Below are 24,764 nucleotides of genomic sequence, written 5' to 3'. Positions count from 1 at the left end.
AGCCAAATTTGAAGAGCAGGCCAACGGGTAATTCGGTAAAAAAATCGTGTAAGAAATTCCTAACCTTTAAATACCTGAAAAAATTTGTATTAGAGATATCATATTTATCCATTTACTGTGAGAAAGACACTAAGCAGTCTTGTAAAAACAAATCTAAAAAAGTTTTAATTCCCTTAATTTTCCATGTTAAAAAAGCCTTATCGAAAGTTGATGGTTTAAAAAAGAAACTAGATTAAATATTACTAGGAAGTAAAGAATCATTTAATTAAAAAAATCTACAAAACTGAAATCAAATTTTTAAAGTATGTTTAACAATACGGTTTAGAGCTTGTCTACCTATTCTGGAGAATGAAAACTGAAGAGGAGCTCCTAATAGCGAAGCTGATGAAAACCCCTTACTGAATTCTCCTCCAAATGTAACCATGAAGGGTGATCTTGGTCATCGGTATCATAAATCCAAAAAGTAATATAACGAATATTAATTGCCCATTTATTCGGCCTATCAATGACATCGACATAGATGACCATTTAGATAGCGCCTGTTTGAGTATTTTCAACTAAAGTGAAGGTGTAAATTAAAGCTGTCTTTTACCGCTGATTGGTATGGGACGACAACCAGTGGCCATGGGTTAAGTGTGAAAGGTGAAATGTTAAGCGGAACATGAGGGGAAGCTTCTTCACACAGATGGTCATCTGGGTGTGGAATGAACAGCCATCATGAGTGGGGCATGTGAGCTCAATTTCAATATTTAGGAGGTTTGTATAGGAACTTGGATGGTAGGGGTATGGGAGTGGGCAATTTAAATAGTTTAGCACAAACTAGATGGCCCAAAGGGCCTGTTTCTGTGTTGTACTTTTCTACAATTACCTGAAATATTACAAAAATTCACTCTAAGATCTTTTAACAGCTGTGTGAACCAACCATTCATTTCGGCAGGAATTTTTTATATGGCTTTAAAATTGTGGCACTTTAAGTTAATAATACATAAAAGAAGATCCCAGCTCAGCTGCACGTCAAGAAAGACTGTTTGTGTGAGACAGTTTCAGTTACTGTGGGGCCAGGCACCCATGCTGCTCAGCAGGAACAGGGAATAATACCAACAGAGAGAGTCAGACTGAGCCAAGGCACAAATTGGAGACGGCAGAAATGCCCCATTCTTATAGAGACAGGAAGAGCATCGGAGAGATTGATGGTCATTCCAGATACCAGCACTCTGCGCAGTCAGGAGATGATTTCTCTGTCCAACTTGAGTAGAACCTCACTGTAACAGTGTGATACAAATCAAACAAGTAATCTCATCTGTAATGTTGTCCTAAACCCATTGATGGATTTTGTAAATCTTTTTACAGGTAAAAAATGAGAAGGAATTTGTCTGCAGGCAGCTCAAACACGACACGCCAGTTTTGCTGTCTCTGTCCTGATATTTAAGAAGTGGAGCAAGGGATTCAATTGACCATTCCTCATTTGACCAACCGTCATTTTACACAGGAGAAAGGCCGTTCACCTGCTCAGACAGTGGGAGTGGATTCACTCAGTTATCACAATTGAAGGTACATCAACAAGTTCACATTGGCCAAGGCCATTCTTCTGTTCTGCGTGTGTGAGAAAGGATTCATTTGGTCTTCCCACCTGTGGACACACCTGTCTGTTCACACCACACCGGGCAGAGGCTGGTCATCTGTTGAACTTCTGGGAAAGGATTCACTCAGTCATCTGACCTAATGGCTCACCAGCCAGTTCACACTGGGGAGAAGCCATTCACCTGCTCAGTCTGTGAGAAGAGATTCACTCACTCTTCCACCCTATGGAAACATCAGCGAGTTCACACTGGGGAGAAGCCATTCACCTGCTCAGAATGTGGAAAGGGATTCACTGAGTCGTCCACTCTACTGGTACATCAGCGAGTTCACACTGGGGAGAGGCCATTCACCTGCTCAGTCTGTGAGAAGAGATTCACTCGGTTATCCCACCTCCAGAGTCATCAGCGAGTTCACACTGGGGAGAGGCCGTTCTCCTGCTCAGAATGTGGGAAGAGATTCACTGAGTTATCCAACCTACAGAGTCATCAGCGAGTTCACACTGGGGAGAAGCCATTCATCTGCTCAGAATGTGGGAAGAGATTCACTGAGTTATCCAACCTACAAAGTCATCAGCGAGTTCACACTGGGGAGAGGCCGTTCTCCTGCTCTGAATGTGGGAAAGGATTCACTGAGTTATCCACCCTACAGAGACATCAGCAAGTTCACACTGGGGAGAAGCCATTCACCTGCTCAGTATGTGGGAAGAGATTCACTCAGTTATCCACCCTACAAAGTCACCAGCGAGTTCACACTGGGGAGAAACCGTTCCCGTGCTCAGAGTGTGGGAAGAGATTCACTCAGTCATCCACCCTACAGAGACACCAGCGAGTTCACACTGGGGAGAAGCCATTCACCTGCTCAGTCTGTGGGAAGAGATTCACTGATTCATCCACTCTACAGAGACACCAGCAAATTCACACTGGGGAGAAGCCGTTCACCTGCTCAGTCTGTGGGGAGAGATTCACTCAGTCATCCACCCTACAGAATCACCAGCGAGTTCACACTGGGGAGAAGCCGTTCATCTGCTCAGTCTGTAGGAAGAGATTCACTCATTTATCCAGCCTACAGAGACATCTGCAAATTCACACTGGCGAGAAGCCGTTCAGCTGCTCAGTCTGTGGGAAGGGATTCACTCAGTCATCCACCCTACAGAGTCATCAGCGAGTTCACACTGGTGAGAAGCCGTTCACCTGCTCAGACTGTGGGAAGGGATTCATTTATTTATCCAGCCTACAGAGACATCAGCGCGTTCACACCGAGGAGAAGCCGTTCACCTGCTCAGAATGTGGGATAGCATTCACTCAGTCATCCCAACTACTGGCACACCAGTCAGTTCACAATGGGGAGTGGCCATTGTTATGAATCCCGAGGTTTCGTTTGCTGTAGGCTATTTTAAGAGAGGCTATTCAGTCTGACTTGCAGCTTGTTTAGTTTTAACCGAGGACACAGACACCCAGAGTCAGACAGAGATGAAGGAGGTAAAATGGAAGAATCGAAACCAGGGAACTAATGGCCAAGGGTCACCGTTTGGAACTTTCCTATGCCCACAAGGGTGGATTAATCATCGATTCACCGTACATCGAAAGTGTGGTGGTCACCTTGTTGAATCCATAGGAGTGGATCTGATTTGGGGATCCTTTGAAGACTGCTGATGTGTTAACCCTTGCCTGGGTGTGGTGTGCTAATTCACTTGAAGATGTTACCCCTTGTGACAAGTCACTTTGGGTGATAATTAGTATGTGAGATTTTGGAATAACGACAGATAAAATCTACAGCAACTGTTCTCTCATTTTACCACCGTGGAACCTGAGGAATTTGACATAATTGCATTCTCTCAACATTTACCCTGGATTACAAATATCTCTCTCATCACCTATTCTGTGGATGAACTGAAGTTTCCTACTTTACCATCTCAAGATTCTAAGCCTTGATTTCCCCCAAGCTCAATAGTTTGGGCAACACACAAAATGCCAGTGGAACACAGCAGGCCAGGCAGCATCTATAGAGAGAAGCACTGTCGACGTTTCGGGCCGAGTCCCTTCGTCAGGACTAACTGAAAGGAAAGATAGTAAGAGATTTGAAAGTTGGAGGGTGAGGGGGAAATGTGAAAGATAGAAGACCGGAGGGGGTGGGGTGAAGCTGAGAGCTGGAAATGTGATTGGCAAAAGGGATACAAAACTGGAGAAGGGACAGCATCATGGGACGGGAAGCTTCGGGAGAAAGAAAGGGGGAGGGGAGCACCAGAGGGAGTTGGAGAACGGGCAGAGTGATGGTTAGAGAAAGAGGGAACAAAAAATCTAAATATATCACGGATGGGGTGAGAAGGTGAGGAGTGGTGTTAACGGAAGTTAGAGAAATCAGTGTTCATGCCATCAGGTTGGAGGCTACCCAGCCGGTAGATAGGGTGTTGTTCCTCCAAACTGAGTATGGCTTCATCTTGACAGTAGAGGACGCCATGGCCTATTCTGCTTTGATAGTTGATGAAGCAGCTGATTATGTCCTAGTGAAACAGTCTGTGCTCAAAGCTTACGATTTGGTCCCAGAATCATACAGGCAAAAATTTGGAAATTGAACGAAATTTGTGAATCAGACTTATCTGGCATTTGCTTCTCAGAAGTCTGTGTGTTTTGACCACTGATGCACGTATAAAAATATAAATGATGATTTTACCGATAGAAGGAGTTGGTTTTAATTGAAGAATTCGAAAGGTGCGTGCCTGATGACATAAAGATGTATTCAGATGAAAAGGATGCTGCCACTTTGCAGGAGTCTGCTGGATTAGCAGATGAGTTTGCTTTAACTCATAAGGTTAAGTTTACCCCGAATAAGAGCTTCCAAAAGAATACCAGTGCAAACCAGAAATTAAAGTTTGGGCTAGTGATAAGAGTAAGGATGAAGGGAAGCAGTTGAAGGAGAAATATTCTGGTCCTACTTGTTACTGTTGTAGGAAAGCTGGTTATGTGATGGATAATTGTTCTGTCCTGAAGAATAAAAAGGTAAAGGAGGCAGTCCCAAATGCCTGTGTTGAAGCTTCTATAAACCCAGAGGGTTCTGAACATTCTGATGAGGCTCAGTTAAGGTCTGAGAGGTCTGACTGAGTTAAGAAGGGTTCGAACATTTTATGTCAGATGGGATTGTATTAGTAAATGAATCGGTACCAGTGAAAATTCTGAAAAGAGGATGCTGTCCAATTTACTGGGGCTTCTCAGTCACTCATTCTAGGAGGCTGTGGTGGCCAGTGCTATAATATTTGCTGTTGTGTACAGGGGCAGCAGGCTAGGGTAGCAGACACCAACAGAATCAACAAACTCATTCGTAAGGCCAGTGATGTTGTGGGGGTGGAACTGGACTCTCTGACGGTGGTGTCTGAAAAGAGGATGCTGTCCAAGTTGCATGCCATATTGGACAATGACTCCCATCCACTCCATAATGTACTGGTTAGACACAGGAGTACATTCAGCCAGAGACTCATTCTACCGAGATGTAACACAGTGTCATAAGAAGTCATTCTTACCTGTGGCCATCAAACTTTACAACTCCTCCTCGGAGTGTCAGACACCCAGAGCCAATAGGCTGGTCCTGGACTTATTTCCGCTTGCATAATTAACTTATTATTATTTAATTATTTATGGTTTTATATTGCTATATTTCTTCACTATTCTTGGTTGGTGTGGCTGTAACCAAACCCAATTTCCCTTGGGATCAATAAAGTATGTCTGTCTGTCTGTACGTTAGACAGCGTTCTAAAGTTTGGCGATGAGACTGACACTGCTGAGGTAAATCTTATTAAAGGCATTCGTGGCAGCATGATTTCCGTGCTGTTGTACAAGGTAACTTTACTGTCAGGGTTGGTTTCGGGACCTGTTGAGATCGGATTATGCTCCAGTTTACTGGTGGGAGATGTTACTTTGTTGTTAGGGAATGACCTGGCAGATGGTAAAGTTGTTCCTGCAGTGCTGTTGACAACTAAGTCAGCCACTGACGACCCACAAATGGATTTTAACATTTATCCTTCCTGCCCAGTAACTCGAAGTATGGCTAAAAAGTCTGCCGACGCAGACGGTTCTGTACAGAATGATTCTGATACCCATGATAGCCAAAATCGGGATTCCGGTTATGATGAGTTGTCAGGAACTTTTCTGCCTTCATTGTTTCAACAGGATTTAGGTAGTAGGTCTGATGAGAAAGATTTATCCCTGTCTAGGAAGGAGTTTATAGCAGAACAGATCTGAGACCCTGAGATTGAAGCTTTAAAAGAAACAGCTCTCTCAAATGATGAGATTAAGAAAGTGCCAGTAGGGTATTATGTCAAGGATGGAGTGTTAATGAGGAAGTGGAGGCCACCTGCTATACCAGCGAGTGAGGAATGGGCAATTGTTCACCAAGTTGTAGTTCCTAAGGTTTATAGGACTGAAATTTTAACTTTGGCCCACACTATACCCTTCCATCGACATTTTGGAGTGAATAAAACTAAACAGGATTATCAAAAAATGGCGCTCGCCTAATTTGAGGAAAGATGTTGTGACCTTTCGCGGAACCTGTCACACTTGTCAACTTGTGGGTAAACCTAATCAGGTCACCCCAGTGGCTCCACTGTAGTCTAAACCTGCATTCTGTGAATCCTCTTCAAAATTTATAGTGGATTGTGCTGGCCCTTTGCCAAAGACTAAAGCTGGCTATCAGTATCTGCTAACTATTATGTGTACTACATCCTGATTCCCAGAGGCAATACCTCTCAGAAATATTAAAGCTAAAACTGTGGCAAAGGCTGTTACCAAATTTTTTACTTTTTCTGGTTTGCCTAAAGAAATCCAGTCTGAACAAGGAAGTAATTTTACATCTGGATTATTCCAGCAGGGAGTTTATGAACAGGGAACTAAACAAATTACATCATCTGCATACCATCCAGAATCACAAGGGGCTTTTGAAAGATTTCATTCTGCCCTCAAAACCATGATTAAGACATATTGTGTTGAAAATGGAAAAGACTGGAATGAAGGAATACATTTGCTTTTGTTTGCAGTAAGAGAGTCAGTACAGGAATCACTGGGATTTACTCCATTTGAGCTTGTATTTGGTTGTAGAGTGAGGGAACCTTTGACCTTGTTAAAGAACATAGGATTAATGGGGATGTACATGTTAAGTTGTTAGACTATGTTTTGAAGATCAAAGAAAACTACTCCACACCTGAGGTCTAGCGAGACTAAACTTAAAGATTTCTCAGAACAAAATGAAGTGTTGGTTTGATAGGAGGGCTTTGGAAAGAAAATACCAGTTGGGGGATAAGGTGCTTACCTTATGTTGAAGAATGTTGACAAATCCACCTCAGGCGAATCTCAATAGACCGTATGAAATGGTCTCTCAAATTAATGATCTGAATTGTGTTATTAAAACACCCGACCAGTGTAAACCAGCACAGGTTGTACACATAAATATGATACAGTCTTATTTTGACAAGCAGGCACCATCGGTGAGTGTTGTTGTCAAAACATATGAATCTGGTAACCCTGAGAATGAAACAATTGACTTGTCTGAGACTTTTTACAAGCCAAACATGGTCCCAGTTAGGCTAATGAACTCGGTTGTTCCAGAAAACATTGATAACAGGTTGGCACACCAGCAGCCAAAGCAACAACAATAGCTGAAGAAATTAATTCTGGAGTTTAAAAATGTATTTCCCGTTGTTCCCAAGCAACCCACGGTCGCAGTACATAACGTAGATAATGGTCAAGCCAAACCGCTTAAACAACACCCATATTGCATGAATGCAGAAAAGTGTAAATTGCCTGAGCAGGGAATTGAATATATATTGGAAAATGGTATTATTAGTCCTTTAGCAGCAGATTGCTCACCCTGTGTTATTGTGCTCAAACCTGATCATAGTGTTAGATTTTGCACTGATTATAGGAAGGTAAATGCAGTAACAAAAGCAGATGCCTATCCTATCCCTAGGGTGGATGATTGCATCAATAAGGTTGGAAAAGCTAAATTTCTTACAAAGATTGATCTGTTGAAAAGGTATTGGTGTGTTCCATTGATGGACAGAGGTAGAGAAATTTCTGCATTTGTGACACCATCTGGTTTGTGTGAATACAATGTTTTACCTTTTGGAAGGAAAAATGCTCCAGGAACATTCCAGAGAATGAATGATCCTTTTGGAAGGAAAAATGCTCCAGGAACATTCCAGAGAATGAATGATCCTGTAATTCGAGGATTAGAACACACAGATACCTATATTGATGACTTAGTTACAGGGAAGAGCATATCTCTGCAGTAGAAAAGCTGTTTGACAGGCTTTCCTAGGACAACCTTACAGTTAACTTAGCTAAGAGTGAATATGGCCATGCCACTGTGACCTGTCTTGGCTATGTTGTAGGTCTAAGCAAGTTGGCTCCTGTTCGGTCAAAAGTCCAGGCAATTTCACAAGTTCCTATTCTGTCTGCTGAGAAGGTTCTTACAAGGTTTCTGGGAATGGATGGATATTATCGTAAGTTCTGTAAGAACTTTGCTGCTATCGCTCTTCCTCTGACTAATCTCCTGAAGAAGGTTGAAAAGTTTGTTTGGACCGAGCCTTGTCAGGAGGCATTTGATTGATTGAAAGTTATTATTTGAATTTAGGCCAATCAATGTAGTGTTGTCATCACATTTAATTAGCAGATTGGAGCTGTAGGTGACAGCACAAGTCATGGGTGCACAGAAAGTAAAGGACAGGGCCAAAGAGACAACCCTGTGGGTTATGCGTCCTGAGGGTCAGGGAGACAGAGGAGATGGAGCCCACTCTTACCACCTGCCGGTGATCTGACAGGAAGTCCAGGATCCAGCTACACAAGGCAGGGTGAAGGTCTCTGAGCTTCTTGTCGATACTTCACGCCTTCGTATGGCTACTGCTCTGCCCATGACTGCAAGGAACTGCAGAGAACTTTGGAGCGCAGTGAACATCAGAGAAACAAGCCTCCACTCCATGGACTCTTCCTACATTCCCCTGCTTCGGGAAAGCAGGCCATGTACTCAAAGAACCTCATAACCTGGACAGTCTGGCTGCAAACCCACTCCCCCATCGTTGGTGGAGAGATACATAAGCCTTAAAGTGCGTAACACCAGGCTGAAGGACGGCTTCCTGTCTGTGGTTATAAGCCAAATGAATGGCAAAATGGACTCGACCTCACAATGTAACTCGACGTGACCGTGCACCATATGTCTATCTGCACTACACTTTCTCTGCAGCCATAATGCTTTGTTACAGTTACTGTTTTGTCATATATCAGCTCAATGTACTGTTGCAATGTATCGATCTGTGTGGATGGTACATCAGGCAAGATTTTCACTGTAGCTCAGTACTTGATAAGAATATACAAATTCCCCGTTTTAATTGTGTGGAAATATTAGATAGACTGAGCTTCTGCTCTGGAACTACAGAAGGAAACTGAACTGTTGTCATATCTGAGGAATGCAAATAAATAGAAAAGACTTCAATCTCGCATTACGACCTGCGGTAACTGGGATCAGGTGACTGGTGGTGGGTCTCCCATATGAATATCAGAATCAGGTTTAATAGCACCGGCATATGTCATGAAATGCGTTGTCTCTGCGGCAGCAGTAGAACCTAATTCATAACCATAGATTTTAACAATTGTGATTTAATATAAGAATATAATTATTACATAGTTAAATTATATAAATAGTACAAAATGAAAAAAGATGTAATAAACTATTTTAGTTGTGTCGACTATTTGACTGACTGGGTTGTTGCTTTGGAAGTAGTGGAGAGAAGCTTAACTGAACTGTACACATTTATGAGAAGCGCAGATAAATACAAAAGGCTAAATTCTCACATAAACGGGTCAGACACCCAGAAACATCGGCAGCACTTCAGCAGATAAAAACAGTGGAATGAAACATGCTGAAAATATTGCAGAAAAAAGCATATTGTCCACCACAACGAGAGGACGTGACAGATCCGGATCTCACTGCCTTGTCTGAACGGGCGAAAGATGAAGCTACACGGACACGTAGAGCAGTGACCCGCAGATGCTGCAGATCTACGGAACAACGTGAACAGGAGGCGGGATCACGTGACGGTGGAGGCGGTGACTCCAATTACCCACCACTCTGTGGAAAGAAGCAAACTTGCCGCTCACAACTGCTTCCAACTTAAATGTATTAGACATTTCAACCCCCAGGAAAAATATATCGTCTGTCTACTCTATCTATTCCTCTCGTAATCTTATAAACGTCCATCCAGTCTCACCCCAGCCTGCGCCGCGCTGGAGAAAACAACACAAGTTTGTCCAGCCTCTCGTTATAGCTCATGTCCTCTAATCCAGGCAGGGTCCTGGTAAACCTCTTCTGCGCCCCCTCCAATGCCCCGACATCCTTCCGAGAATGGGGGCGACCAGAACTGTATGAAACACTCCAGATGTGGTCTAACTAGTTTTATAAAACTGTGTTACGAACTGAGTCGTTTTAGAAACGAACCAGCAGCAACAGAGTTCACACTGGAGTCTGGTTTTGATGTCAAAACTACTCTTAGTATCTACTTATAACATAGTAAGTTAACGAAATAAAGGAAAGTATTATGTGTATATATGTGTAAATATAACCCCCAGATTATCGAGCCTGAGGGAACAAAGCTTAGAGTCTTGAGATGGTAAAGTAGGAAAGTTCAGTAATCCACGGAATAAATGATGGGAGAGAGATATTTGTAATCCAGGGTGAAACGTAGAGAAAAGGCCGTTACTTCAAAATAACCGTCGACGTAGTTCTTATCCGCTGAATCCGTCCACAGACGAGTTATCAGCGAAAGTGACCTGTCACAGGAATACCGTCTTCCAGGGTACCGTCTACCACACAACACACCCAGGCAAGGATTAACACAAGATATTTCACAATCCACTCCTATGGATTATACGAAGTGACAACCACACACATTCGTTGTGGTTCCGTGTACCGATGATCAACCCACTCTTGTGGGCATAGGAGAGTTCCAAGCATCTGCTGCGACTAACTGAAGCGATCAGCTTTCTCCCTCTCTCCCTCTCTCCCTCTCTCCCTCTCTCCCTCTCTCCCTCTCTCCCTCTCCCTCTCTCCCCCCCCCCCCCTCCGACTGCCTGTCTGCAGATCGCGCTCTCTCTCTCTCTTTCTCTCTCTCTCTCTCTCTCCCTCCCTCTCTCCCTTTCTCCCTCCCTCCCTCCCTCCCTCCCCCCCCCTCCGACTGCCTGTCTGCAGATCGCTCTCTTTCTCTCTCTTTCTCTCTTATGGTTCAGTCCACAGTCAGCGCTGTCAGCCTGTGACTGACGTCATAGCCCCGCCTCCTCACGCCGGCGCTCTTAAAGAAACAGTCACAGTACGACCGCAGGCTCGTAACAGCCGCAACACAACTTTCCGACTTTTGAACTCAATTTTTCAACTGATAAAGACAACCACGCCATTTACCTTCTTAACCACCCGATCAATCTGTGCAGTCTCTTTCAGGGAGCGATGAACTTGGAGTCTAAGATCCCTCTGATCATCGACACTGTTCAGGGTTTTGCATTTAACAGTGTACTGTCTCATACATTCGACCTACCGAGCTGCCAAGATGATCATCACTAATCAAATCTCACTGAGATTTCTCAGGTCCTGTTGAATTTATTGCCAAGTGCACAAGTACGGGAAGGTACAGGGTCAGAGAAACATTGACTTGTGGCAGCATCACAGGCAAGTACATTCAGATAACACACGGAACACAAATTATACGATTCTCTGTCAGTAACAATCTAAATATGTTTTATGTCATCAACAATATATAAAATACATTGCGTCATGATCAATATTAAAATGTGCATTTTGTGTCAAAAACAGACTTGGAAATGTTGAATGTGCTCCCTGTCTCCATTCCTCCTGTAATCCACAACCAGCTCCTTTGTTTTTGTCACAATGAGGGAGAGGTTGTTTTCTTGACACCACTGTGTCCGGGTGATGACTTCTTCTCTGTCGGCTGCCTCGTTATTATTTGGGATTCGGTCGATCAATGTAGTGTGGTCAGAAAATTTAATTAGCAGATTGGAACCCGCCACTGCAGCCCCACAGTGCACTATGTACTGATTGCAAAGCTACGAAATTGCATGTGAATAGCCTCCCCTCCCCCAACTCCACTCTTTCTGCGTCACCAGCAGACTGGGGCATCTCACATCTCGCTGCCTCCGCCAGGACGTTAACCTGTGAACAACTGTGGTCAGGGACTGATCTCTGGGGAACTCCAAACGCTACCTCCTTCCAGTCTGAAAATGACCCACTCATCCAGACACACACTACTGGCAGTTTATCGATCTCCAACGAAAAAGCCTAATCACCTACCCCCGATGTTCAATACCATTGCTGACTCTGAGTTTACCACCACCAAATGCCGGGAGGGACATAATAATCAGAAAGTCTCTAGTCACAGCCGTGTAAATAAAATGTGATCTCAGTGGGTGTGTGGCGCATGCTCAGAATGCGAAGGAGACAGACAAACTGAGCCAAGTCACAGACTGAGGAAAGGGAGGAATGATCCATTTTGATACAGAGAGAGAAGCAGAGAGTTTGATGTTGTTCCTGATGCCGGAACTGTGGCCAGTTAAAAGACGAAATCTTGTTGCTCTAAATTGCTTTGAGATGTGACAGTGTTTTAATCAGAAGACACCATGGAGACTAAAATTATTTCAGTTGAAATGTTGTCCTTCACCCTCTGATGTGCTTTGTAAGCTTTTAACAGTGTAGAAAAGGCAAAGGATTTGTCTATGGGAATCACAAACACAACAACACGTTAGTTCTGCTGTATCTGTCAGTTCACCAGCGCTTGAAAGCCGCCGATTCTTGAATGTGGAGGCGGAGATGCTGGAGAAGACAGCGCCCCACTCGCGACAAGGAGAGCCCGAACACGTGTCCATGTCCGTGATCTGATTGGATACATCGCCATGATGTTATAGCAGTGTGACGTCATTCACTGGCTCTCATTTTGGAAGGGATTCAGTCGGCCATCGCAGATATACCAACAGCTTCGCACAGGGAAGGGGCCGTTCACCTGCTCCGTGTGTGCGAAGAGACTCATTCAGTTAACCCACCTTGTGATGCTCCGGTGAGTTCACAATAAATAGAGGCCACATTTCTGTCCGGAGTGAGCAAAGAGTTTTACTCAATCATCCCAGCTGCTGCAACACCAGCAACTTCACATCAGGGAGGAAGTTCAAATCAGCTCCATGTTAAATGTTTCACCATCACGGTGACTGAAGGCAGCTGCAGGTCCATGAGGGACTGTTACTGTCAGATTCTGCAGTTCTTGCGGCTGCTCATCGCACCCAGGACTGAACCCAGGTCACTGAGTATTGGAGGAGTCTGTTCTGCTGATGTTAGCCTTAAACTAGACTGGTGTTTAATATTGTGGATCTGTGAATGATAAATCAGTTTGTATCAAATCCCGTGTCTCGCTTGAGAGGCCACTCGGCCCAGCTGGTCCCTACCTATGTTTCTGATCCATATCAGTATGTGAAGAATCCACCCCTGCTGTTCTCCTCTCACCCTCCCTGAGATGACAGGTTGCAACTAGTCACCACTCAGTGGGATAGGAGATTTCCCTTGAATTTCATAGAATCACAGAAATCAACAACATTTTACCGATGCTTTGGCCCACAATGTTGTACCGACCATTTAACTTGCTCTAGAAATTGGTTAGAATTACCCTACCAGATAGCCACCTATTTTCCTAAGCTCCATGTACCTATCTGAGAGTCTCTTAAAAGACCCTATTGTATCCGCCTCCAACACCGTCGCTGGCAGTGCATTCCACACACACACCACTCTTTGCTTAAAAAACTTTGCTCTGATATCTCCTGTGTACCTACTTCCAAGCAGCTTAAACCTATTCGCCCTCGTGTTAGCCGTTTCTGCCCTGGGAAAAAGCCTCTGGCTATCCACACGACCAATGCCTCTCATCATCTTACACACCTGCATGAATTTCCTGCATGATTTTCTCCGGGCTGAACAAGACGATGAGCTCACTGTGGTTGTGACGTTGTTCAGGGCTCCGGACGAAGTTGGTTAAACTCCTTCTTCCCCGCTCTTTTCAACGTTTTGGGTCATTTTCACCAATTTTAAAGGACTATGCCTCAGACAGCTGGGTTGTTGCAATTGTTACATACCAGCAGCAATAGATCACTAACGGAGTCTGGTTTCGATGTTAAAACAATTATCTTTATTAGTATTGTGAAGGGGGCCTGAATTACCCCTATGAACTGTGTTTTTGAAAAGAGAGAGGGAGTTGTTCAATACCGAACACCTTGTTAGAGAGAGGGAGGGAGGGAGGGAGAGAGTGAGAGTAAGAGTGAGAGTGAAGAAGAGAGAGAGAGAGAGAGAGAGAGAGTGAGTGAGTGAGTGCTCGGAGATGGTGTTATGCTTTCTCTGCAAGCTTGTTTACACTTTTACAAGGACACTGTCAGCTTCTGTGTTCTTACAGAGAGAGAAGGGAGGAACTGTTTGATGGACAGCTGGGGCTCAGCACGGTGAGATAAGTAGGAGGTCCGCTGATAGACCTCCAGACACATGTTTTTGGACACTGAATGAGCTTTGTTGTGTCCACAGAAAAAGGTGGGCTTTGGAGGATCGATCAGGAGCATCGATCAGTGGCTCTCGCAGTGTGAAAAGACTGTAACCGGTGGGGAGTTATTCGTGTGTCCATCCCTCGCCTGGGTTAATAACTCCACCACAGAAGAACGGTCCCGTTTGTAGTGGTCACAGTCGGTGACTTCCAAAGGATTTCGGAGGACGAAGGGACTATCGACGGCGTCAGCTTACCTGAAGACTCAAAACTCTCCCTCTCTCTCTCTCCATCACTACTCGACTCAATCCCACGAACTGAACCGAACTTCACTCATCACCGTAAGACGGTATCCATTCACCCCGAGGCGTGAAGAAGCTTGGCTTTCCTATTTACACACACACACACACACACACACACACACACACACACACAATCATTGCTAACCTGTTTGATATATCTGCATTTATATTGCTGTATAGCGTAGTTACTAATAAAGGGAATGTAGAGAGAAGGCAATTACGAAGAATTCCACACACATTCCACGCTGGGTAAACGAAATAACAGTCGCCAAAGATCTTATCCGTCGATTAGCTCCGAAATCCACTTAGAAATTACCACAGAACACCCCGATTCCAGGTAAGGGCCAACAAAAGTGATACCACAGGATACTCCAGCAAATCCACACATATGGATGATACGAAGTGACAGTCACACATCCGTTGTGCACTGCGTGCCGATGATGAGATCAACCGTACCTTTTGGGCATGGAAGAGTTGCAGCCTATAGCAGTCACACGCTGAAGTTCCAACAGCTTGTCTCCCTCTCCCGCTCCCGCTCCCTCAGGCTGCCGCAGCTTGTGTCTGACTTCAGAGCCCCGCCTCACTCAGGCACTTAAAGCGACACTCACAGTAAACGAACCTGCGGTCTCGTAACACAATGCACCTCTAAAGTCTGACAGCAGACTAGCGAGTGAAACTTCGATGGTGCAGAGTCAGAAACAAAAGAGTTGCCAGCCTGAATCAGGGGCTCCAGAGAGAAATGGGGTCCAGAGGAGGAGGACGAATAAGACCAGCAGGATGTGGTTAAAAGTGAAAGATTAGAAGCATTTGGAAACTGGTTGATCGAAAAAAAAGGTGGTTAATTGTGCACAACACAGGTGGAAATCAACAGATAAGGCAGAAATTTTGGAGAGTTATACGTAGAAAATGTTTTCTCAGTATTTCCAGCAACTGCAGAATCTCCTATGTTTTATATCTGCATTTTACTTTGGCATTAGATACACGTTGATATTGAGTATATTGCTTATGGGAGCCGCTTTCTGCGTTAAAACAGCTGCAGATTTTTTCTAGACCCAAGATAAAAAAAAAATGAGGTATGGATATTGAAATGGTGCTTGCAGAAATGTTTAATGGCACCGTGATTACCCATAGGGCAATTCGTTAAGAATTTCGCCGGCGCTGAAGCGCCGATGAAATGCGCAGGCGTCAGGCTGAGGACGTCCCTGAGTTTCACGCATGCGCGCAGTGCACAAAAGGCTTTGAAAATGTCGGTTGCCGGTAAGAGCGATTAATTGTGTTTTTATCTTAAATACCGACTTCAGGATAATTCCTCTGAATTTCGGACACCGTGGGCAGCAACCCCGGGACAGTCCTGCCCTCTTCCCTCTCTCTCAGCTCCACGATCCGTACACGGGCCCCGGGGAGCTTCCGGCTGATGCGGGAATGTGAACCGATGGATCTCTCAGTCAGAGCTGAGCTCCAGCTATCTAAATGCAAGGATTAGGTACTCGGAGAAAGGGAACAAAATCTTTTACATCAGCAGTTGAGAAAATCATCTTTGTTCTACCTCCAACACAAACAAGAGAAAATCTGCAGATGCTGGAATTCCAAGCAACACACACAAAATGTCGGAGGAACTCAGCATTAGTACTCTTTTCCGTAGATGCTGCCTGGCCTGCTGAGTTCCTCCAGTATTTTCTGTGTGTTGCTTCCTCTACCTCCTCTTGCTCTGGACTTTTCTACCGGTGAGAACATGTTTTGTACCATTCTCTCTGGGTACGTAATGATATCAAACACCTTTGCCCTGGGCAACAAGTAGCTTTCGCATCACAAATGTGCCAGACTCCAGGGAGACAGACTACTGCCCTTCCCTTCGTATTCATTGGGATTTCATTCACTGAGTTCACCACCGTCAGTCATTGGGGACGGGTTCAGGGGGAATATATATGTAGAACACAGAAACTAGTGAAGCCTGTTTGCATTTTGGTGATGCAAAAGTTGCTGGAGAATTTGCAAGTGGGAAGAAGTGGAGTGATATTTGGAAATCTGACTTCTTAAAGTGTAATTTAGCAAGCAAACCACATATAGACAATGTGCAAAAGCATTGGTGAGAAACTCCTGCATTTCCTGTTACAGGCCTGCTACACAGGTTGTGTGAGAGTGCAGATGAACTCGATCAAACCCAGAGGAGATCAAAGTTCCTATTGACAGTGCTTTGCTAGCCGTGAAAATGAATACCTCTCTATATAAAATTCATTGTGCACATCTTGTCACTGGGTAAAAAATACACAGTACAAGATTTATCTGCACACTGGTTATTACAAATTAGAGGGTTAATCAAGGGAAGGAGGGGAGACCTGCAGTGTCCCTGATGCCCTCCCCTACAAGATGTGCATCCAGCTGCAACTTGTAACCCTGCTCTTCAATGAGCTGCTTGAAATGGGTGAATTCCATATCATCCAGCAGTTGGAGGGGGTGATAGATATGACATGAAGAGAGGTGAGTTACACCCAAGGTGCAGGACACAGGAAACTGGGTGAGGGTCAGGAAGGGGAATGAGGTTAAATAGGCATCGCAGAGTACTCTTGTGGCCATTTCACACAACAACAAGTGGACCACTTCAGAAGCTGTGGGGGGAATTACCTGGCAGAGGAAAGTCAAAAGACTGATAGGGGATTTGTTAGTTAGAGGAACAGAACAAGAGGGGATGAATATCCTAGTGGTAAGAGTTGCTAGTGGTAGTGAGCAGGGGAGGGGGTGATGTGGTTAAAATAAGTTGTAGGGGGAATGGGAGCCAGAATGACAGAACAGATAGTGGAGAGGGTGAATTGAATTGACTATATTAGTTACATATTTCATAAACATGAGGAGTAGAAATATTTACCTTACATCATCTAAATGGGCAATGTGTAATTTATAGTAATTTATAATAGATAGTTTGTACATAGGACAGTCAATATAACATTGAAATGCAATTGTATCAGCATGAATTAATCAGTCTGATGGCCTGGTGGAAGATGATGTCCCAGAGCCTGTTGGTCCTTTTGCTGCGGTACCGTTTCCTGGATGGTAGCAGCAGGAACAGTTTGTGGTTCTGGTGAATTGGGCCTGTTTGTCCCTGGTATTCGTTGGGACCTTTTTACACACCTGTCTGTGTAAATGTACTGAATTGTGGAAAGTAGATTGTGCAATGTATAATTTCCTTGTTTATATTTAGAGACATTTTTTGGTGTATAAAATGATGAGGGGTATTGAGCGTGTGAGTGGCCAGAGGAGTGTTTTTTTCCCCAGGGTTGAAATGGTTAATGCCGCTTTTCCACACACCCATGGACCCTTTGTCCATCTCTTGAGTAAATAGAGATGGAAAAATATTTAAGATCTCCCCCATCTGCTTTGGTTCCACACATGGATTGCCATTCCGGTCTTCCAGAGGACCAACTTTGTGCCTTGCAATCCTTTTGCTCTTAATCTATCACTAGAATCCCTGAGGATTATCCTTCACCTTTTCTGTGACAGCAACCTCATGCCATCTTTTAGCCATCCTGATTGATTTCTTATGTGTTCTCTTGCATTTCTTATACTCCATAAGAAACTGACTGCCTATCCCTGACATGCAATTACATTTTGTGCTTTACCAGGGTCTTGCAGGGATTGCAATCTCTTGAATTCCAAGTTTTCCTACAGTTTCTATCTTTACCTTTTATTCTGACATACCCGCTTACTACTTTCAAAATTTCACTTTGAAGGCCTCCCATTTACCAAGCACACCTTTGCCATAAAGCAGCCTGTCCCAGTCCACAGTTGCCAGATCCTAGTGTTGATTCTAGGTGTTGATCCATGCCCTGAACACATCCACCTTTCCTACGCTGCTCCTTGTATTGAAATATACAGGGCTCAGCATATTCACTGCACCATGCTCAACTTTTTCATTCCAGACTTTGTCTGAGGCCTGAACAACATCTGTCTCCACAACCTCTCCAATACCCATTCTGTTATTCAGGCTCCCATTCCCCCTGCAACTTTAGTTTAACCCCTCCCCCCACCCCCAACCACTCCAACCTCCCAGCATTGAGCTCTATCACACCTTTGGCTTTCCTCTCCCAGACCAATAAAAAGGAGGTGCATACCAGGTACAGGCAGATAGGAACAAATGAGGTACTTATGAAATACAGGAAATTCAAGTGAACACTTACGGAAGAAATAAAGGCATGAGGTTTCCCCAGCAGACAAGGTCAAGGAGAATCCTCAGGGATTCTGCAGATATGTTAAGAGCAAAAAGATTGCAAGGGAAAAAAATTAATTCTCTGGAAGATCAGAATGGTAATCCATATGAAAGGATAACATAGACTTGGGGAGATTTTTTTTTGCATCCGTATTTACTCAAGAGATGTACACCGAGTCTATAGAAGTGAGGCAAAGCCGCATCAACTTCATGGACCCTGTACAGATTACAGAGGCCGAGGGGTTTGAGGCAAATTAGTGTGGATCAATCCCCAGGGCCTGACAAGTTGTTTACTAGGACCCTGCGGAAGACAAGTGCAGAAGTTATTGGTGCCTTAGCACAGATATTTAAATCATCCCTAGTGACAGGTGAGGTACTGGAGGATTAGAGGACAGACAATGTTGTTCTGCTGTTCAAGACAGGCTGTAAAAATGAACTAGGAAATTATACGTGGGTGGGCTTGACATCAGAACTGGGAAAGTTATTGGAATGTGGGTCCAGGAACCAGGTATATACTGTAAGTATTTGGATAGGTGTGGACTGATAAAGTATAGACAGCATGGCTCTCGCCAATCTTATAAGGCCTCTCGAGGAAGTTATCAGGGAAGTGGATGAAGGCAAGGCAGTGGATGTTGTCTACATGGACTTCAGCAAGGCACTTGACAAAGTCTCATATGGGAGGTTGATCAAGAAGGTTCAGTCACTCAGCATTCAAGATGAGACAGTAAATTGGATGAGACACTGTCTTTGGGAGAAGTCAGAGTGTGGTAGCAGATGGTTGCCTCTCTGACCGGAGGCCTGTGGCTAGTGGTTACCACAGGGATCAGTGCTGGAACTGTTGTTTGTCATCTATATCAGTAATCTGGATGATAGTGTGGTTAACTGAATCAGCAAATTTGTGGATGACAACAAGACTGGGGGTTCAGCGGAGTGCAAGAAGACTATCATGGCTTGCAGTGTGATCTGGACCAGGTGGGAAAATGGTTTTAGAAATGGAAAATGGAATTTAATGCAGTCCAGTGTGAGTTGTTGCACTACCAAGGGAGATCTTTCAGAGTGAATGGTCGGGCACGGAGGAGTGTTATAGAAGAAAGGGACCTGGGAATACAAGTCCTTAATTCACTGAAAGTGGTATCACAGGTAGATAGGGATGGAAAGAATGATTTCAGCCCATTGCCCTTCATGAACCAAAGTACTGATAACAATAGATGGATGTTCGGTTGACTTCTAGAAGACATTGGTGAGGCCTAATTTGGAGTATTGTGTACAGTTTTGGTCACCTACCTACAGGAAAGTTGTAAAAGAAGTTCAGAGATTTCAGAGAAAATTCACAAGGATGTTGCCATGTCTGGAGGATTTGGGTTAAAGAAAATATTGAACAAATCCGGACTTTATTCCTTGGAATGCAGATGATTGAGGGGAGATTTGATTGTGATAGAGAGGCACAGATAGTGTTAATGCAAGCTGGCTTGTTCCATGAAGATTGGGTGGGACAACAACCAGAGGCCATGGGTTCAGGGTGAAAGGTGAAATGTTAAGGGGAACATGAGGGGAAACTTCTTCACATAGAGGGTCATCCGGCTGTGGAATGAGCAGCTAGCACAAATGGTGCATGCGAGCTCGACTTCAACATTTAAGAGGTTTGTGTTGGTACCTGGATGGTAGAGGTGTGGGAGTGGGCTATTTAAATAGTTCAGCACAAACCAGATGGCCCAAAGGGCCTGTTTCCATGTTGAAATTTTCGATGATTGTGACAAGAACCTGAAATAATACCAAAATTCACTCTAACCCCTTTTGACAGCTGTGTGAACCAACCCGTCATTTCAGCGGGAATTTTTATGTGGCGTTAAAACTGTGACACTTTAAGTTAATAATACATAAAAGAAGATCCCAGCTGCAAGTCAAGAAAAACTATTTGCGTGCGAGTGTTTCAGTTACTGAGGGGCCAGGAACCCATGCAGCTCAGTGGGAACAGGGAATAATACCAACGGAGATAGTCAAACTGAGCCAGGGCACAGATTGGAGACGGCAGAAATGCCCCATTCTGATAGAGACAGGAAGAGCATCAGAGAATTGATGGTCATTCCAGATACCAGCACTCTGCCCAGTCAGGAGATGATTTCTCTGTCCAGCTTGGGTAGAACCTCACTGTAACAGTGTGATACCAGATCAAGCCTTGGCAACTCAAGTAATCTCATCAGAAATGTTGTCCTACACCCATTGATGGAGTTTGTAAATCTTTTTACAGGTTAAAAATGAGAAGGAATTCGTCTTCAGGAAGCTCAAACACGGCACAACAGTTTTGTTGTCTCTGCCTAGGTATTTAAGAAGTGGAGCAAGGGATCCAATTGACCACCCTTCCTGCTCAGACTGTGGGGAGGGATCCTCTCGGTCATTTGACCAACTGGCACGCCTGTAATTTACACAGGAGAAAGGCCTTTCACCCGCTCAGACAGTGGGAATGGATTCACCCGGTCATCGCAACTGAAGGTACATCAGCAAGTTCACACTGGACAAGGCCATTCACTTCTTCTGTGTGTGAGAAGGGATTCAGTCGGTCTTCCCACCTGTGGACACACCAATCAGTTCACACCACACCGGGCAGAGGCTGGTCAACTGCTGAATTTCTGGGAAAAGGATTCACTCAGTCATCTGACCTGATGGCTCACCAGCGAGTTCACACTGGGGAGAAGCCATTCACCTGCTCAGAGTGCGGGAAAGGATTTACACAGTCATCTACCCTACTGGTACATCAGCGAGTTCACACTGGAGAGAAGCCGTTCACCTGCTCAGTCTGTGGGAAAGGATTCACTCAGTTAGCTACCCTACAGAGACACCAGCGAGTTCGCCCGGCGGAGAAGCCATTCACCTGTTCAGAATGTGGGAAGAGATTTACTCAGTCATCCCACCTACAGAGTCATCAGCGAGTTCACACTGGGGAGAAGCCGTTCACCTGCTCAGTCTGTGAGAAGGGATTCACTCTGTCATCTACCCTACAGAGACACCAGCGAGTTCACACTGGGGAGAAGCTGTTCACCTGCTCAGTCTGTGAGAAGGGATTCACTCAGTTAGCTACCCTACAGAGTCACCAGCGAGTTCACACTGGGGAGAAGCCGTTCACCTGTTCAGAATGTGGGAAGAGATTTAATCAGTCATCTAACCTACTGGTACACCAGCGAGTTCACACTGGGGAGAAGCCGTTCACCTGCTCAGAGTGTGGGAAAGGATTTACACAGTCATCTGCCCTACTGGTACATCAGCGAGTTCACACTGGGGAGAAGCCGTTCACCTGTTCAGTCTGTGAGAAGGGATTCACTCAGTTAGCTACCCTACTGAAACACCAGCGAGTTCACACTGGGGAGAAGCCGTTCACCTGCTCAGTCTGTGGGAAGGGATTCTCTGACTCTTCCACCCTTCTGATTCATCAGCGAGTTCACACTGGGGAGAGGCCGTTCAGCTGCTCCGAATGTGGGAAGGGATTCACTCAGTCATCCCACCTACGGAGTCACCAGCGAGTTCACTCCGAGGCGAAGCCATTCACCTGCTCAATTTGTGGAAAGGGATTCACTCAGTCATCTACCCTGCTGGTACATCAGCAAGTTCACACTGGGGAGAAGCCGTTCACCTGCTCAGTCTGAGGGAAGGGATTCACTCAGACATTCACCCTACAGAGACATCAACGAGTTCACACTAGAGAAAGGCCATTCACCTGCTGAGAATGTGGGAAAGGATTCACTCAGTCATCCCACCTACTGGCACACCATCAGTTCACAATGGGGAGTGGCCATTGTTATGAATCTCTAGGTTTTGTTTGCTGTGGAGAGAGAGAGAGAGAGAGAGAGAGAGAGAGAGATTAAGAAGGCAAATGTGTCTGACTTGCAGCTTGTTTACATCGCGTGCAGCTTGTTTAGTTTTAACCGAGGACACAGACACTCAGAGACAGATAGAGACAAAGGAGGAAAAATGGAAGAATTGAAACCAGGGAACTAGTGGCCAAGGGTCACTGTTTGGAACCTTCCTTCGCCCACAAGGGTGGACAAATTATCGATTCACCATACATCGAATGTGTGGTTGTCACCTCATTTGATCCATAGCAGAGGATCTGATTTGGGGTATCCTGTGGAGACCACTTATGTGTTAACCCTTGCCTGGCTGTGGTGTGGTAGTTCACTTGAAGATGATACCCCTTATGACAAGTCACTTCGGGTGATAATTAGTATGTGGATTTGGAAGGATGACAGATAAAATCTACAGCGACTGTTGGTCTCGTTTTACCACCATGGAACCTGTGGAATATGACATAATGGCCTTCTCTCAACATTTACCCTGGATTACAAATATCTCTCTCTCATCACTTATTCTGTAGTTGAACTGAACTTTCATACTTTACCATCTCAAGACTCCAAGCCTTGTTTCCCCCGAGCTCAATAGTTTGGGAGTTTTATTTCTACAGATTTATACACATAACACTCATGAGGAAATCTGTAGATGCTGGAAATTCAAACAACACACACAAAATGCTGGTGGAACCCAGCAAGCGAGGCAGTATCTATAAGGAGAAGAAATGTCGATGTTTCAGGCTGAGACCCTTCGTCAGGATTAACTGAAAGGAAAGATACAAAGAGATTTGAAAGTAGTGGGGGGAGGGTGAAATGCGAAATGATAGGAGACAGGAGTTGGTGGGATGAAGCTAAGAACTGGAAAGGTGATTGGCGAACGTGATACAGTGCTGGAGATGGGAAAGAATCATTGGACAGGAGGCCTCAGGAGAAAGTAAGGTGCGGGGGAAGCACCAGAGAGACATGGAAAACAGGCAAACAATTAAATATGTCAGTGATGGGGTAAGAAGTGGAAGAGGGGCATTAACGGAAGTTAGAGAAGTCAATGTTCATCCCATCAGGTTGGAGGCTACCCAGCCGGTATATAAGGTGTTGTTCCTCCAACCTGTGTTTGGATTAATTTTGACAGTAGAGGAGGCCATGGATAGACATATCAGAATGGGAATGGGATGTGGAAATAAAATGTATGGCCACTGGGAGTAGTCTGTTGCTGCTGGTTCTTTTTTAAAGCGTTATGGTTTGTAACAAAATGGGGCCTGCGTCTGGGATATGAACAAATTTAAGGATTGATTTAATATCGATTTCATTGGATAAATCCCTTTTGATTTATTTGTGTGTGGAAAATCTGCAGCAATGGATGTTGATAGATATCTGGAAGTGTGAACCTCTCAGGCATTAGAAGACACCAGAAGGATTGAGTTATTGAGTATTGCTAAAGTGTTAATATTTGCTAAGGTGAAATTGACAATGAGGAGGGCACAGATGCAGAGGATAATAGCTGAACATTATGTATCTGAGGGGGTGTTTAAAGTGGAGGAGTTGGAGGTGTTTCCTGAACGTAAACCTAGTGAGCTTGAGCTCCAGTACAAGTGAGAAAAATTAAAGATGGAGGCAGAGGCAATTTCAGGCTGGAGAGATAGAAAAGCAGTAAGAAAATACTCTTACTAAGTGTAATTAAGGGGAAGGCTGAGCAAGCCTATTCTGCTTTGACAGCGCTGAAGCAGCTTATTATTTATTTATTTATGCTTCCCCAATCATCGCCACTGGGCTATAAATGTGCAGGAGCTGTGTGTGGTTCAGTGCTTTGCTCAAGGACACACACGCTGCCTCGGCTGAGGCTCGAACTCATGACTTTCAGATCGCTAGTTCAACACCTTAACCACATGGTCACACACCACATATTATGACCTAGTGAATCAGGCTGTGCTCAAAGCTTACGAGTTGGTCCCAGAAGCAGACAGGCAAAAGTTTAGAAATTTGAAGAAATCTATGAACCAGACATACGGAATTTGCTTATGAGAAATTTGTGTGTTTTGACCGCTGGTGCACATCTGAACATGTAAATGATGATTTTAACAGCTTGAAAGAGTTGGTTTTAATTGAAGAATTCAGCAGGTGTGTCCCTGATGACAGAAAGATGTATTTAGATGGAAATGATGCTGCCACTATGGAGGAATCTGCTGGATTAGCAGATCAGTTTGCTTTAACTCATAAAGTTATGTTTACCCTGAATAAGAGTTTCCAAAAGGTACTTGTCAAGTTGTGGGTAAACCTAATGAGCTCACCCCAGT

General features: G+C 44.5%; 1 protein-coding gene and 1 long non-coding RNA gene across 2 annotated transcripts in view; one reads left to right on the top strand and one right to left on the bottom strand.

Annotated features, from left to right (window-relative positions):
• The window catches only part of LOC132388766 (uncharacterized), a 137,697-nt gene that overhangs the window by 60,746 nt on the left and 52,187 nt on the right, over positions 1-24,764 (bottom strand). The window lies entirely within an intron of this gene.
• LOC132388757 (zinc finger protein 91-like) lies at positions 1,792-24,379 on the top strand (the record flags this gene model as incomplete). Its single annotated transcript, XM_059961167.1, has 3 exons — positions 1,792-2,936; positions 5,321-5,411; positions 21,184-24,379. Coding segments are annotated over 3 exons (2,325 nt in total), but the record flags the coding sequence as incomplete, so codon positions are not given.

The sequence above is a fragment of the Hypanus sabinus genome, unplaced genomic scaffold (assembly GCF_030144855.1).
Source record: "Hypanus sabinus isolate sHypSab1 unplaced genomic scaffold, sHypSab1.hap1 scaffold_400, whole genome shotgun sequence".
NCBI lineage: Eukaryota > Metazoa > Chordata > Chondrichthyes > Myliobatiformes > Dasyatidae > Hypanus > Hypanus sabinus.
This window is presented reverse-complemented; position numbering and strand designations above follow the sequence as displayed.